Source organism: Mesocricetus auratus, unplaced genomic scaffold, assembly GCF_017639785.1.
Source record: "Mesocricetus auratus isolate SY011 unplaced genomic scaffold, BCM_Maur_2.0 Super-Scaffold_4256, whole genome shotgun sequence".
NCBI classification, from domain to species: Eukaryota; Metazoa; Chordata; class Mammalia; order Rodentia; family Cricetidae; genus Mesocricetus; species Mesocricetus auratus.
The window spans coordinates 4,372,780-4,388,623 of NW_024429182.1; the positions used below are offsets into that span (position 1 = coordinate 4,372,780).

Here is a 15,844-nt window from a genome sequence, read left to right on the forward strand (position 1 = left end):
GTCTGTCTGTCTGTCTCTCTGTCTGTCTGTCTGTCTGTCTCTCTGTCTCTGTCTGTCTGTCTGTCTGTCTCTCTGTCTCTGTCTGTCTGTCTGTCTCTCTGTCTGTCTGTCTCTCTGTCTGTCTGTCTCTCTGTCTGTCTCTGTCTGTCTGTCTGTCTCTGTCTGTCTGTCTCTGTCTGTCTGTCTCTGTCTGTCTGTCTGTCTGTCTGTCTCTCTGTCTCTGTCTGTCTGTCTGTCTGTCTGTCTGTCTCTGTCTGTCTGTCTGTCTGTCTCTGTCTGTCTGTCTGTCTCTGTCTGTCTGTCTGTCTGTCTCTCTGTCTGTCTCTCTCTCTCTCTCTTTCTGCCCCTCTTTTCCTCTCTCCCCTTTTCCAGCTCCTGTCCCCAGAGGCTGGCCTCCTCCATCCCCTTTCCCCAGTTTATGAACCCTAACCCTAATTTAAAAAAAAAACCCTGCTTGAACCCTGTCTCATGGTGTCTTTTTCTCGAGTACTGCTTTTCTTAAATTACAACAGGAATGACCAAAGGTCTCAGAGATCATAGCACTAAACGCTCACTTCCTTCCTTGTTCAGTAAAGTGGGGAATGTTCCAGATCACCCAGAGCCTTTTCCTCCATCCTCAAAAAAGGTGTTAACTAGGTGTCCCATTAAAAGTCAGAAATGTTAGCCTTTAGTCCCAGCACTTGGGAGACAAGAGCAGAGGCAGTCTGACCTCTGAGACTGTGGCCAGCCTGGTGGTCTACATAGCAAGTTCCAGGACAGCCAGGGCTACACAGAGAAACCCTGTCTTTAAAAACAAACAGGTTAGAGGGTGTGTGTGTGTGTGCACGCGTGCGTGTGTGTGTGTGTGTGTGTGTGTGTGTGTGTGTGTGTGTGTGTGTAAATTTCCCCTGGGAACAGATGTATCATCACCATCATTACAGCAGGCTCAGGTGCAGGGAGGAGGAATTCTGGGAATAGGGTCTGGCTTTGGCTGTGTGACCAGGCATAGGCCTTCTAGTCTTCAGTCCCCTCTTCTACATCAGAACATTGTAGTTCTCAACTGAGTTTTGTGGGGCTCTGATGATGAGGGAAAGGGCTTGAATAACCATAATACCGGGCCACCCCCGGCACCCCAGCCCTGTTCCTTCACCCTGCTGTTTCCATCCATCTAGACCCATGTCCTCAAGAGACCCCAAGCTCAAAGAGGATTTGAAAACCACCATACTTGGTTCTTTCCTGAGTCCTCTTGAGAACTAGGATCCTGTTGTAACACAGAAATCACTGTTCTTGGGACAGCCACATAGCGTCCATACCAAGCAGCATGGGCTTGGGATTGGAACACTGGCCATCTTACTCCAAAGCCATGACTGCTCTCCACCCCGCAAATCCCGAGAGTGTCCCTCACCGCTGGGCAGCATGTCTCCCCTTGGCAGGCCGCAGCCTCTGACATGGCCTTAGCTAAGGAGGCTCAGGGCCTTGGCCACGCTCTGAACAGGACTCCTTTTCTGCAAAGGCTGCCTGCCCGGAGACAGGCTCATAGATGGCCTCTGTGATAGGACTGATAGGACTTCTGGGGGTGGGGACTGATAGAGCATGCCAAGGGAGACCTTGGGAAGTTGCTGGAAGCACAGACTCAGGAAAGCTGCCAGCTCCCCCTACCCAGCCTGCTCTTGTTGGCCTCACAGAAGTCTTAGCTTTGAAGGCTTAGAAAGCACATGCACTCACCATGTGCATGCATGTGTGCGTGCAGGTTCATGTGTGTGTGTGTGTGCACATGCATGTGTGTTTGCCTGGACATACATGCAGGCATGTATGACCCCGTCTCTCAGGCTTTGTTATGTGCACAGAAACTTGCATGTGCATTGTCCCTACCTTCCCCAGGTCTAGATACAAATACTACCTCCCCGTCCAGGCTCTCCCTGGCTTCCAGTTCCAATGTAACCCTGGCCCCGCTCTCCCCAGCCCCGGCCACCAAGGCGGGCCCAGCTAAGTGTTCAGGAGACTGAGAGGCCTACAGCAGGTAGCTGAGCTCTCCCTGTTCCTCAGAGCGCCATCCTTGGCCTCCTGTGGTACTTCTGCCCCAGAGCATGCAGACAAACCTGTAGAAGGGACAGCGTGCGGCCAGCACACCGTCCGCCTGCCTCGATCCCCTCCAGCACAGGGCATCGCCAGCGAGTTCCCTGACGGTCTCCAGCGTCTTGCGCTCGCAGGGGTGAGCTTCCACCCTGCAATCTGTGTCAGAAAACAGTTCCCCTCCCAGTAAGACAAGGGACGCTGCGTGCCTCTGCCTCTGCTCTCCAGAGCGGCTGCTATGGAGTTCTACTCTACCCCTGACAGTGGAGCCTGTGGCCTCTCTTGGGGCAGAACACCCAAGTGAGGCAGTTTCGGGATTTCCTCTGGCCAGGGCTCCACAGGGAGCACGTACACAAATATTTCTCTAATGAGTGTCATTATAGTTCTGGACCCTGACGGGAGGGATAAGCCCAAAACCTCCCTCAGTTTCCTCCATGCAGCCAAGACTTGGTTTTTCTCCCCAACAGGGGAGAGGGCCCGACCAAGTCTGACCATAAACCCAGGTCCCTCTTACCGCATAGACGCAAGCTCAGAACTCCAGCTGGGAAACCCAGAAGGCCAGTCACAGGGAGACAGAACAGAGTGCCCAGGACAGGGCCTGCCTGTCTCTTAGCAGCCCTCCCTGGGAAGCCCTTGCCTGGGGAGCCCTGTTCAGCTCACACCCTAGAGTTCATTAGGCTCAAGGCCATTGTTCCCTTGCAGGCTGGTGGGTCCTACCTGGGTCAGCAGGGGTGCAGAGTGCCGAGCTGCTCAGGGCGCTGAGCAGGCCGTTGGTGGCATCCTCCACTTGTTCAGCTGACAGCACGTGCTGCTGCTTAGGCTCACTGGCCAGTGTGAGCAGCTCGTCCCACCTGGGGGCCGGGGGGCGGAGGGGGAGCGCCGTTAATCCAGCAGCTGATGCCGCGCCCTCTCTCCTTCTGCCTACCTAACTCCTGGACCACAGCACCATCCCACTGACCCAGAAGTCACTTCCTAGGAACACACACCTGCTCGGGGGAGATGGAGACGCAAACTCAGTAAGTTCTCAAGGAAGCCCAGCTATGGGCTACCCTGTGCTAAAACTCCTCATCCTCAGACCAATAAGCTCATGCACGCAAGACATAGCGCTGACGGGTCCAACTGACTCTGCTGAGAGTCATAGCTGACAAGAAAAACTCTAACTATGGGAAATCTTCCCATGGATGCCGCACACACAAACGTACACATGCTCACGTTTCTAACATCCTCTTTTGTAGTACATTCCTCTCTTGTTTTTTTTAAAGTTAAATATTAATGACTTATAACCAACCTGAAAAGCAAACGAGAGAAAGCTGTCTGGGGCAAGAAAGAGAAGGGCAAATAAGGACAGCCAGCGACAACAGAACACTGGAGACACCACAGACACACAAGCCCCCAGGGTCAGCCACGTGGGGCTGCGGAGGGGACAGGACACAGTTGGAATCCCTCAGTGCCCGGAGGGGGTCGCCACCAGTGCCCAGGACAAAACGGTATTTGGGATGACCCTAGGTCAGGAAGAAGGGAGAGCACTGAGAATCTTTCCGTAATAAGACAAATAAATGCTAACTTAGTTTTTGTGTGTTTAAGAGCCAGCGAGAGAGGCTCAGCGGGTAAGGGCACTCGTGCCAAGCCCGATAGCCTGAGTTTGATCCCTGGGATCCACACGGTGGAAGGGGAGAACTGACCTCCGCAAATGGACCATGGCATGCCTGTGTGCCCCGCCCTGACACAAAGAAGAAAATACCTTGAAACCCGGTGAAGATAAGGCAGTCTGTGGTGTGAAAAATCCCACTATTGAAACTCAGCCAAACAGAACCAGAAAGTCACCGCGCACCCCACCCCAACTTTACTGGTGCCAAACTCTCCCTTCTTGTTGAACCCACGGAGGCCAAACTTTCCACGCAGCACCCAGTTACCCCTTGGCGCACAGAAGGGAGCTTCTCAGATGTGGCCTTCCTGTTGCCAGTTCTACTGTTCTGGCCCAACGGCAGGCTTTCTCCAAAGCTGCCCAAGGAATTCCGGTGCTAGCCAGAGTGGAGAAGCATCAGCAAAGAGGCTCGGTGAGCGGGAAAGGGGCCAGATATGGAACGGCATGCTTTCAGATAGCATCCTCGTCTTCATCTCTGCGGCTAGAAATGGCACCACCATTCATTCACTCTAGGGTTCAGGCCAGATCCTCCTTTCTCCACTCCCAGTGCAATTTGACTCAGCAGCCATTGTGCTGATCTGCTGTCACAACACACCTGAGTCCAGCCATGCCCCCATGCCCCAGAGTTTCCCAGCATGCCCCAGCATTTCCCAAAGTGCCCCCCAGAGTTTCCCAGAGTGCCCCAGCGTTTCCCAGAGTGCCCCAGCGTTTCCCAGAGTGCCCCAGCGTTTCCCAGAGTGCCCCAGCGTTTCCCAGAGTGCCCCAGCGTTTCCCAGAGTGCCCCAGCGTTTCCCAGAATGACCCAGAAGCTTGGTCCTTTGAACAGAACTGTCTCTGGTCTGAGCTACTCCAAAGCCTCCTCCCTAGTGCCCCAGCCAGTGTGACCATCTGAAAATGCCATTTCTATCTGTCCCCAAATCCCCAAGAGCTTCCCAATCTACTCACAATAAACTCCAAAGTCTTCAGCAATATCCACAACAGAGTTTTAAAAACATGTGTGGTGTGGTGTGGGTGTGTGCATGTGTGTGCATGTGTGTATGGTAAGTGTATTGTGGAGTGTATTGTATGTGGTGGGCTATGTGGGATTTGTGTATGTGTGGTGTGTGTATATGTGGGCTGAATGTATGTGTGTAGTGGGGGTGTATTGTGGTGTGTGTGATATATATAAGTATGATGGGAAGGATGGGGAGGTGTGGCGTGTGTATGTGTGTGTGTGTGTGTGTGGTAAGTGTATTGTGGGTGCATTGTATGTGGTGGGCTATGTGTGATGTGCACATGTGTGGTATCTGTATGTGTGGGCTGAATGTATGTGTGTAGTGCGGGGTGTATTGTGGTGTGTGTGATATATTTAAGTGTGATGGGGAGGGTGGGGAGGTGTGGCGTGTGTGTGTCTGTGTGTAGTGTGTGTACAGGCAGATGTATGTCCTGAGGCCAGAGGAAGGTGTTAGGTGTCTGGTTCTATCAGTCCCCATTGTGCTCTCACAGACAGCCGTTCTCAGGGAAGCCGGGGCTTCCTGGGCTGGTGCTAAGCTGATGGCCAGCGACTCCTGCAGATTCTTCTGTCACTGCCCCTACAGCTCTGGGGCTGCAGGTCCTTGTAGCAGCACCCTTTTCTTTTCGTTTACTAAACCTGGGTGCTGAGAATCCAAACCCAGGTTCTCACCCTTGCACACACTGTACTAAGTGAGCCATTGCCCAGCACCCACAGCAGAGTCCCCGCGGCCTCCCTTGCTGCTCTGTGTACGTTTTTCCTTGGGACTGAGCAGCATGCTTGAGCTCCTGTCCACAGATACTGCCTCGGGTCTTAGCTACCACCTGACTGCCCTGTTTGTTTGAAAAAAAAAAAAAAGGAAATCCTGAAAGCAGCCTTGGCAGCCTTCTCTCAAAGCTACCATCCGTGTCCCCATCAGTCCTTACCCTCTGCCCAATTCCACTGTCTCGCCTGAAGTCACACTTCTTACACACCCACTCGTTCCTTTATTGTCTAGTGCTTTCCCATGAGATGGCATCTACATGTTCTCTAAGAACCCATCATAGTGTCAGCATGAGGAGGAAACCTATTCTGAGAGACAAAAAAGTTTCCTAAGTGTAAGCATGGTGCCTGTCCCCAAGTCATTTCACCTAAAACCCACAATTAGAGTCCCAAGGCCTGTGTACATGTCCATTTTTAAGGTTGGGAGCACAGGGAGAGAATGCGGCCATCTTCTTCCAGGAAGGCAAGTTTGCCCAACACCTGGATGAGGGTGGCTGGAGGGGTGGTGGGCCACTCATAGACTCCCCCAGGTGCGCATGTGCCTCAGACTGGTCAGAACTAGGTTAGCAGAAGCTGGAGATGGTGCCCTCCCCCTCCCACCAACACTGAGATGAGAAGTTGTGGGGTTGGCATGCTGTCTATGGCCCCAGCTCCTAACCCTAACCTTCCCAGGCTGAGAGGACAGTGGGGAGGCTGAGGAGACGTGTGGTGGACAGAGTAGAGCTGAGCAGCACTGAGCTCCATGGCTCTCACCCACCAGCGGGGCTGCTGACCCACAGGGGGAAATGAGGTGGTGACTCCACTAATTTCTGATTTTGTCAAAATGAGTCTGAGTTGGCTTTGGATGCTTACAACCCACGTTCATCTGAAAGCAGAGGGAAGCTCGGAAACCCGGTGCTTTCAAAGGCGGGGGACGTTCTGTGCAGTGCAGCCAGAACCAGCAAAACAAGGCAGAGGGGCACAAAGACCAGTAGGTTCTCCCAGAGCCCCAATCTTGCTGCTGCGGCGAAGGCTCTGGAAGGCCTCTGCATGCTGACCCCACCGCGTGAAGGGTGACGCAGACTGAAGGAGGCACTCACCTGGGAAAGCGGACCCCAACGGCAAACACAACGATGCCGCTTTCTCTCAGCTGCTTAGCCGGCAGAGCCACGGGCCCCTGGGACTTGCCATCCGTGATGATGATAAGGATCTGGGGCACGGTACCATTTCTGCCTCCGGGGAACCCTCTGCGCAGGTGTTTCAGAGCAAGGCCTGTCTCTGTGCGTCCACCCCTGAAGACAGGAGACACAGGAAGATGTGGGTGGGGGAAGTTTGGGAAGAGAGCCCAGAGCCCTATCGGTAGGGAAGAGCAGTGACTCCTAACAAAGGCTCAAAGGCGCACTCGCACACACATAGAAAGAGGGAGAGAGACAGAGACAGAGACAGAGACAGAGACAGAGACAAAGAGAGAGAGAGAGAGAGAGAGAGAGAGAGAGAGAGAGAGAGAGAGAGAGAGAGAGAGAGAGAGAGTCCTCTGCTTCCAGGCCCCAAGTTCTTTTTTTGTTTTGGTATTGTGGTTGTTTTTTTTTTTTTTTTCCAAGACAGGGTTTCCCTGAATAACAGTCCTGACTGTCCGGGAACTCGCTCCATACACCAGGCTGGCCTCAGGCTAAGAGATCCTCCTGCTTCTGCCTCCTGAGTGCTGGGATTAAAGGTGTTCACTACCACCACCCAGCCCCAAGGTCTTATCTCTGTGGTTTGACAGTCTTCACAGTCAATCCACCTGTTTCTCACTACCTAGGAGAGGGCCAGAACTGGGGTTTAAACCCACTTGAGCTCATTGAAGCCCATGTTCTTTCCTCTCTATGGGCAGACCCTGCTGCCCATTTCCTGGTTTTACTGGAAAAGAGGCATTCCTGTTCATTTCTGTGCATTGTACAGAGACCGCATGTCCTGCAGGCTTTTCCTGGAAACGTCTCAACGCTTTTCTGTGCGGTCTGCCTAAGTGCTCATACAACTCTCCCAATGCCAAGGTGCCCGGTAGCCATGAGTGCCCTGCGTCTTCACATCCTCCCCTGCCTGGGCCCTGAGCGCCGGGGGCTCCTGGCTGTAGCCTTGGATTCTGCATTTCACAGTCAGGCCCTGCTCTCACTCTGGGGGCATCTCTTGCCTCCTGGTCCATCACCACTGCTCCTCCTACAGGCTCGTCGAGGCTTAGGGACCAGAAGAAACAGCACTGGTCCTCCGTGACCCTTGTCTCCATGTGTCACACCGGGGGCCCTGGACACCTGCAGGGTGACACTGTGCTCCTTGTCCCTCTACCACATGCAGGGCAAGTCATGGATTTAATCCAGATTTCCATTACAAAGTCTAAGGCCTGGGGAGTCTGAGACTCCCAAACCCATGTTTCTGATTTGGTCTGGACCTGCCTCTTCCTTGCCATTAGCCCGTGGTTAGCAAGACACTAATTATTCAGAGGTCCAGCCCCCCACACCTCCGCCATGGTCATGGTGTCCACCGTCTTCACAGCTCAGCACACAGGCGCCGTGCTCGCTGCCCTCCTCTCTCCATATCCCACTGGCCTTGCTCAGGTTGCCTTCGCCGCCGCCTTCCCGCCAAGCCCAGGAGAGTCTCCCAATGACTCTGGCCTCCGGGGCATGAGAAGAAACTCTCACCATGCCATAGACCCATCAATCTGTTCTCAGCTACACAGCTGGCTCCACACATGGTGGCTGGAGGCTAAGACGCTAAGATTCCCCTGACATCGCCATGGCACCAAGCTAAATGGGGAGCCGAAGGCCTGCAGCAGACTGCTGTCCTGAGCGGAGGAGAGGTTAGGTTTTCTCCATGGAGAGGCGGGGCTAGCATCTAAGCATTTGCTATCAGTGTAGCCAAGTGAATAAGCATGGGGGCTCTTGAGTTATAGGGTCTCGAATAGCTTTACTGTGAAGGCTTAAGTCAGGCGAACTCAAAAAAGTGATCCAGCCTGAGTTCAGCTGTCCTTCCATGCTAGAGTAGGGAAAGCGTGGCGTGGTCCTGCTCCATCTAGGACTATAGTGAGTGACACCAGGGTGAGTGGTCATCCACAGGCCACTGTAAGAAGCTGTGTGAGAGACACCAGGGTTAGTGGTCATCCACAGACCACTGTAAGAAGCTGTGTAAGTGACACCAGGGTTAGTGGTCACCCACAGGCCACTGTAAGAAACTGTGAGTGACACCAGGGTTAGTGGTCACCCACAGGCCACTGTAAGAAGCTGTGTGACACCAGGGTTAGGGGTCACCCACAGGCCACTGTAAGAAGCTGTGTGAGTGACACCAGAGTCAGTGATCACCCACAGGCCAGTGTAAGCAGCTGAACTTGAAGATCAGTCTCAAGTCCCAACAGACATAAAAATCAGTCACTTCAAGATGTAGATTCTCAGAACCCCAGTCCCCATGAGCTCAGACTGACAGGTATGTTCCCCAGGGCTAGACAATCTACATTATAAACCAGTTCTGCCCACTCTCATGAATACAATTCTGAGGGAAGTGAGCTACCATAGGACAGACTTCAAAAGATATCACATGAGAAACCTCACTTCAAGGGCATCCATGCACTGTGTATGCAGATGAGCACATGCTTACATCCATGCACTGTGTATGCAGATGAGCACATGCTTACATCCATGCACTGTGTATGCAGATGAGCATGTGAACAGCTCTCCAAAATCTTAAAGCGCCTGAATAACGGAAGGGAACTTAGTCTCCAGGATGTAAAACGTAAGGCTTGGAGAAGTGTGGGGGTGAGTTGGCCTGAACCCTTCACGGCAGCAGTTCTAAGTGCAGCTGCCTCACCAGGTGTGGGGGCCACACCGTTAGTCCCAGCGCTCAGGGAGGAAGAGGCAGGTGGATCTCTGTGATTTCAGGGAGAGTTCTGGGTCAGGCTAGACTACACAGTGAGACCCTGTTTCAAAAGGGGTGGGAGGAGAGAGGAAGGAAGGAAAGAAGGAGAGAGAGAGAGGGAGAGAGAGAGAGAAAGAGAGGAGGAAGAGGAGAAGGAAGAGAGGGAGGGAGGGAGGGAACAAGCAGCTAGCGCTATCCCATTATGCTTACTTGAAAACTATCCCCTTGATGTTTGCCTTCACTTCCTGTCGCGTTGAAAAGGAGTCCAAAGGGAATTCCAGATGAAGAGTGGAACCAAATTGCAAGGCTCCCACTCTGACCTGCAGGAGGAGAGAGGGCCAGAGGCCCCAAAGATGTCAGACAAATCATGAACATCCCAAGAAGAAAGCCTGACGTCTGTCTCCTGGCCACTCAACAAATTCTGTGTGGGAACTCTGGACAGCCTCCCTTGAAACATGGGCTCTACAGATCAGCTGGAAAATCCTGGAGGGCATGGTCAGACATGTCCGTGTGCTGCCGTGACAGTCAATCATCTCGTGAACCCGCCCCTAAAGGCAGCTCCCCATCTGGCAGCTGCCAGGCTGAGCTGCAAGCCACTTTAGTCTCTGCTTGCCTCTGTCAGATGCGTCCTGGCTCAGGAGCTGCTGGATGTAGACTCATGCGTTATTTCATTTGATCCACAGGGGCCCAGTTAATGCCCACACGACTGAAGACAACACTACAATACACAGATGGCACTGTGTAAGCCTCCTTGGGCTAGCGAGGAAAGGAAGCCTGGGCCATCAATTTCCGGCCTCTGAACTTCTCTGAGGCACTGGCATACCCCTGCCTCCCCGGGAGTGGATGCAGACTGGTGGCAAAATGCCTTCAAATCCAACCAAAGCTTCTAGGGAGGCCACTGACTAACCTAACCACAGCCACCAACCCCCTGATGACCTGTTCCTGCCAGGTCTCCAGACCAGAGTCAGAGGGTGACAATAAGCTTCTAAAACGGAGACATGAGCTAGTGGAGCCTCTGCAGAGAGGGAGCTACAGACCTGGAGAGTGAGTAAACAGGTTCTGCTTCCTTGCTGAGGAGGTTGGAGGAGAAAACCCCACTCATGCCCCCCCCCAAAGGCTGGAGCTGGGGCACTGAGCGTCTGGAGCGAGCACTGTAACACTCTGCATTCTCTCTTCAGGGCGCAACCAGCTCCTAATCCTGAGCTCACCAAACCCTAGAGGTGCGTGCCACGTTCTCCGTGAGTAGTTTCTGAATGAAGGCCAGTTCTGGCAGGGATTTCAAAGGGGTGAAAAACACAGCTTGAGTCCCCAGTGCAATCCCTTAGCAGGCCGGGCACTTGGAAGACAATGCATTAATGCCCTTGGTTCACCTAGCTGGCGTCCCACAGACTGGAAGCTGTTTGGTAGCTAAAAGCAGAAAGACATCAAGTCTTGGGTGGCCATGCGGGGTGATGGGCGCTACGGGTCAAGTCGGAGCAGGGGAGCAGATTGAGAAGTTCAGCAGGGGGAGGGAGCCTGCTGCAGTTTCCCCCCAGAACGTAAGAAGTCAAGAGAACGTCTCCAGCCAGTGGAGAAGACCGTCTGCTCAGCACATGACTCTGTGACAGCTAGAAAGTCACCCACCATGAACACAAGGAGAAATGCAAATGCCTTCAAGCCTCAAGGCTGAGTGTCTCACCCAGGAACATTCTAGAAGAACTCTTGGGAGGCATCCCTTGTTTGCTAGGAACTAAAATCCAGCCTTGACTCTTTCAAACATTGTAAAAGTCTGATAAATGTGAGTGCTTGGAACACGAGTTGGGGTGGAGCACACTTTCACACAGTCAAGGGTAAAGGTGCTACAGAAAGGGATTTACGGCTCATGGAGGCCAGGGTTGGTCTCCTCGTGTGAAAGGACAACAATCCAGCGGAGAGCCGGCCAAAGGCAGGAACAAGGGTCAAAGAAGGGAAAAACAAATGGTTCTTTAACGGCAGGACATTCGGCCTTAGGAAAACAATACCATTTTCCCATCAGCTTAGTAAAAAACAAAACAACAACAAAAACCAGATGCGATGTCTACAAAGGGAACCGGTCCCCGCCATTGTGGGTAGGGGTGTAAACTGGTATCAGATCCATGGGGAGCAGCGTGCCAGTATGTATTAACGGCTAAAAATGCGTATGGCTGCTGGAGATTGTCTTAGCGATATTCTCCAGCAACGTAAAATGAGGCGTTTACAAGATCACAGCGTATTTGTAATAGCAACAGTCCATCCATAGGGCTGGCTAATTAGTCCTGGCAAATCCTCAGGATGGGCTACTTATCTGTACTACCTGCATAGGCACATACAGATGAGAATGCCAAGATAATGTGGCATAAAAAGACAAGAGACGGAGGAGAGTCACGAGCAGACTGCACTGACTTTTGGAGAAAATGGAACATCTTGGCATTGCCTGTACCTGCCCAAAGTGGGTCTGCCAGGCTCCTCAGAACAGTCAAACAGGCAGGGGAGCCGGTGACCAGAGCGGGTGGGGTGTCTGGTGAATGGGGAAAAGTTGGGTGCATTTTCTCCTTTTCTTCCTTTCACTGTCCTCTTTATTGAACCACGTAAAGGAGTTATTTGGTTCAAGGGGTGGGAGGAATTCTCTGGAGACCAGCAGCTGGGCCCGCTCGCTTGGATTAAGCAGGAAGGACACGGCTTCACAGCAAATCACACAGGAAACAGCCCTAGTCAGTAGTTAAGGCATTTCACTTAATTGGTGCTGTGGGAGCACAATCAGGCCTTTTATCTGCAGCTTACTGTACACAGAAGCAAGCCACCCAGGTCTCTCCCTCTCTCTGCGTGCAGTCATTAAAGCCGGAATTGAGTGTCTGTAAGTGTTAAGACTTCAAACACTCCAACTCTACCTAAACAACAGGCCGTCCGTAGTGCCAACTTAAAGCTACTTGGAAATGAGTCCTAAAACTAAAGGAATCAAAATAAGTGGCAAACCAAACACAACGAACAGAAAACCTGAAGCCACATAAACACCGCCCAGCAAGCCTTTGTACAGAATGCCTGTGGTCCGTCTGTCAGTCAAGGCACTGGCTCACCCAGACAGACACTATTTTCCCTGTTCCTCAGGCACATGTGCTTGTGCATGTGCGTGTGTGTTTGAGTGTATGTGTGTGTGCACGCACGCATGCACTTATGTATTTGCATGTGTAAGAGAATGAGGAGGCCAGAGGCCAACCTTGGGTGTCCTTGTTTCTATGGGTTTTGAAACAGGGGCTTTTACTGGGACCTGGGGACCAATCAGGCTAGAGTAGCTAGCCCATTTCTATCTCCTCAGTTCCAGGGTGACAGTATGCAGCGCCCTGCATGGCTTTTTACATGGGCGTGGGTGTGGGGCACAGAACTCAAGCCGGGATGGAGCAAGGCTTTCTACCTGTCCTGTGTGGTCTGGGCTCCCTCCCCCAGTGCGCCCCCCCACCTCAGCTTCTCAGTCTTGCTGAGTCTTTCACAGGTCTCCCTAAGCATCTGTGATCTATTGTCCTAAGATGGAGCACCCTGCACTGTCTCACGTGAGCCTCTTACACAGAAGCTCCCACGTTCCTCACTGCCCTGGCTAGGCTACAGGCCCTGCCCTAGAATTCCATACATTTCTACACCACGGTTAGCACTTGGAGTCTGTGTTTCAGGTCCCCGTTTCGGTCCCTCAGTCCTCAGCTTGTGGTGCTATTTTGGAAGGGTGCGGAGCCTTGAGAAGGGGGTGCTGGCTGGTGGGAGTGGGTTGCACAGGCCGGCCTCTCCACAGTCCACCCAGCCCTGGTTTCAGTTCGCTCTCTCTCCTCCCTGGGCTGTACCAGCAGAGTAGCCACATGGCCTCATGCTCTCACAGACAGAGACGCAGGCATTCCCCACCACGATGGGCTAAAAGCTCCCTGACTCCATGTGCAAATAAACCTTTTCCCCCCTTCTGGTCACAATGGACACAAAAACAGCCACAAATACAGAGCGATACTTACGTCCCCCTGGGCTGTAGAGATTCCCCTCCTGACAGAATCAGCCCAAGTGCCGCTGGCCTGTTTTTCTCCGTGTGTTCCACCCCGTTCCACACCCCCATCCCCTCCACTATCACAGACTGCCACACCACTGGCTGGCTGTCAACTGGCTGTGGATGGCGGGGCGGGGGGGGGGTGGCATTTGTGTCATTACAGCAACCTAGCCCAGAGGCTGCCCACTGGGAGAGACGGATGGATGAGTTGGCCAAATCCTGGGCTCATAGTCAAGCTCCCCACTTAACCCTGTCTGAGATTGTTCTGTGACCCTCAGGCATCATTTCATGTCTCTGAGCCTGTTTCTCCCCCCGCCCCCCTTCTGCAGAACGTGGTATAAAGAACGCACATATCAGGCCGGGCAGTGGTGGCGCACACCTTTGATCCCAGTATTCGGGAGGCGGAGGCAGACAGATCTCTGAGTTCTCAGACAGTTGGCTTTACAGAGTGAGTTCCAAAGACAGCCAGGGCTACACAGAGAAACCGTCTTGAGAAACCAAGAAGAAAAAGAAAAAAAGAATGCATGAATCAGGTCCGGCGAGCTGCTCATGTGGGACCTGATGGCCTCGGTTTGAGCCCCAGGAACCACAAGGTGGAAAGAGAAAACTGGTTCCTGATAGTGGTCCTCCGACCCCATGCGTGTGCACACACCTACATGCAGCAAATGTATGTAGACTCAACATGTCATATTTCTCCCCTCCCAACTTGTCACCCTCGGGGTCTCTAGGACACATTAGGCTAATGTCAAGATCAACTATGTTTGATCTTTATGCCACTTCCTCCAGGAGTAACTCATGGTGGGGGTCATTTTTAAAGCAGGGTTTCTGCTGGAGGAAGGCGGAAATCCAACAGGTCTCTGCCCCAGCCCCTTTTAGGCTGATACTGTGCTGATACGACGTTCAGAACCTCTGGGTTGCTCCTGTATGGACCGAATGAACGGCATCTCTAGTGTCAGAGACCAGGCCTATACTCCGGGGCAATGCGCTCACACTTGCAAATGACACCCCTTCTCCAGACAACCTGGCCCCACACTCCTTACAAGCCTTGCTTGTTCCCAAATCCTCCAGTTTTTACAGGATTAAGCCAGGAATGCTGCCTTGGAAAGCCATTTCCTTTCTCCCTCTGTGACTAGTCTCTAATTCAGATAATTGTGGCTTTCCAAACTAATTCACCCTTCCTTTAATTTCCTTTTTTGGGTGGGTTTACATGGTTGAAAAGTCAGAAAGTGTTTATATATAGCACCAGTCTATCTTTCTGGACTTGAACCCTACCTCATTCACAATTAAGGATGGACGGGGAACCTTAGTTCTTACCTGTCCTCTACCAACGCACTTCAGATGGCCTGAGATGTCTATGGTGACAAGTGACACTGTAATCAGTGACTGTATGGGGGTGGGGGAGTCCTCAGGAGTGGACTGTTAGATGGGAGGGCCCAAGCCTGTCACTGTGCTGGAACAGTTGGCATGCCCCCCGTGGAAGTGCGTTTGACACTCCTATGCTTCTGGAGCATTGAACAGTCATTTCTTAAAGGCTTGCCCATGGAGCTTGTCACCGAGTGAAAACAGCTACAGAGTGGGGGATCTGATGCTGAGTCAGGGAAGTGGGGGGGACTCGGCACACTGCTGAGGGCCATTTGTGGTCCTCTTTCTGAGGACCACAACATCATGCTGTTGTTGGGTCATTCAAAATTGTCTCTTTTAGGAACAAGAGCCACAGTTACCCCACTCTGTTATTAGGGACACTTGAAGCCAGGAAGAACATGACATGAAGGTGCTCTCTGGACGTGATTGGACAGGAATACATCTTTTCAACTGACCAGGGAGGACAGAGCTGGGCTTCACACTGAGACTCTAGTCTGCTCAGTGAGCATTCCCTTTGCCGAGGAGCCATGGATGAGATCTTAATTGTTGAGAGGGAGGACTTCCATCGCCTTAACCCACTTCAACAACATACTACCCATAGAGCATCCACAAACTTAATTAAGATGCTTTAAACTCCGTCTCTGTCGGTGGAAGCTGGAGCCATGTTCATTCCTCTCCAGTCCCAAACCTGGATGAGGCCCTCTTCTCCAGTGCCGTGACTGGGAGGAGGTTTGTCGTGTGATTTAAGTCATTCAGCGCCTTCCTGTGAGCTCTGCCTGACCCACGAGGAAAGAGGGGCACTTTCAAAGCCTCTATCCCCACTGTAGTGGACCAACTGGAAAGACAGTGCAGAAGAACTTCCATGTGTGCTGGGAAGATGATAAAAAGCCAAAGCAAGCAGAACTGAGGAAGGGGAGGGGTGAGGAGGGGGAGGGGAGAAGGAGGAGAAGGAAAGAGAGGAGGAAGATGAAGAGGAGGAGGAAAAAAGAGGAGGAAAAAAAGAGGAAAGGGAGGAGGGCGAGAGGGAGGAGCAGCAGGAGGAGCAGGAGGAGGAGGAGCAGCAAGAAGAGCAGAAGGAGGAGGGGCAGCAAGAGTAGGAGGAAGAGGAGGAGGAGGAGCAGCAGGAGCAGCAGGAGGAGCAGGAGGAGCAGGAGGA

At 52.6% G+C, this 15,844-nt stretch overlaps 1 protein-coding gene across 1 annotated transcript in view; it reads right to left on the minus strand.

Moving 5' to 3' along the window:
• Vwa2 (von Willebrand factor A domain containing 2) overlaps positions 1–15,844 on the minus strand; it is a 35,256-nt gene that overhangs the window by 9,447 nt on the left and 9,965 nt on the right. Inside the window, exons 5-8 of the mRNA XM_040742328.1 lie at positions 9,522–9,631; positions 6,530–6,721; positions 2,770–2,903; positions 2,079–2,211 (exon numbers count right to left, since the gene is read on the minus strand). Coding sequence (XP_040598262.1) covers positions 2,079–2,211; positions 2,770–2,903; positions 6,530–6,721; positions 9,522–9,631 — 569 coding nt within the window. The remainder of the gene's footprint in view (positions 1–2,078; positions 2,212–2,769; positions 2,904–6,529; positions 6,722–9,521; positions 9,632–15,844) is intronic.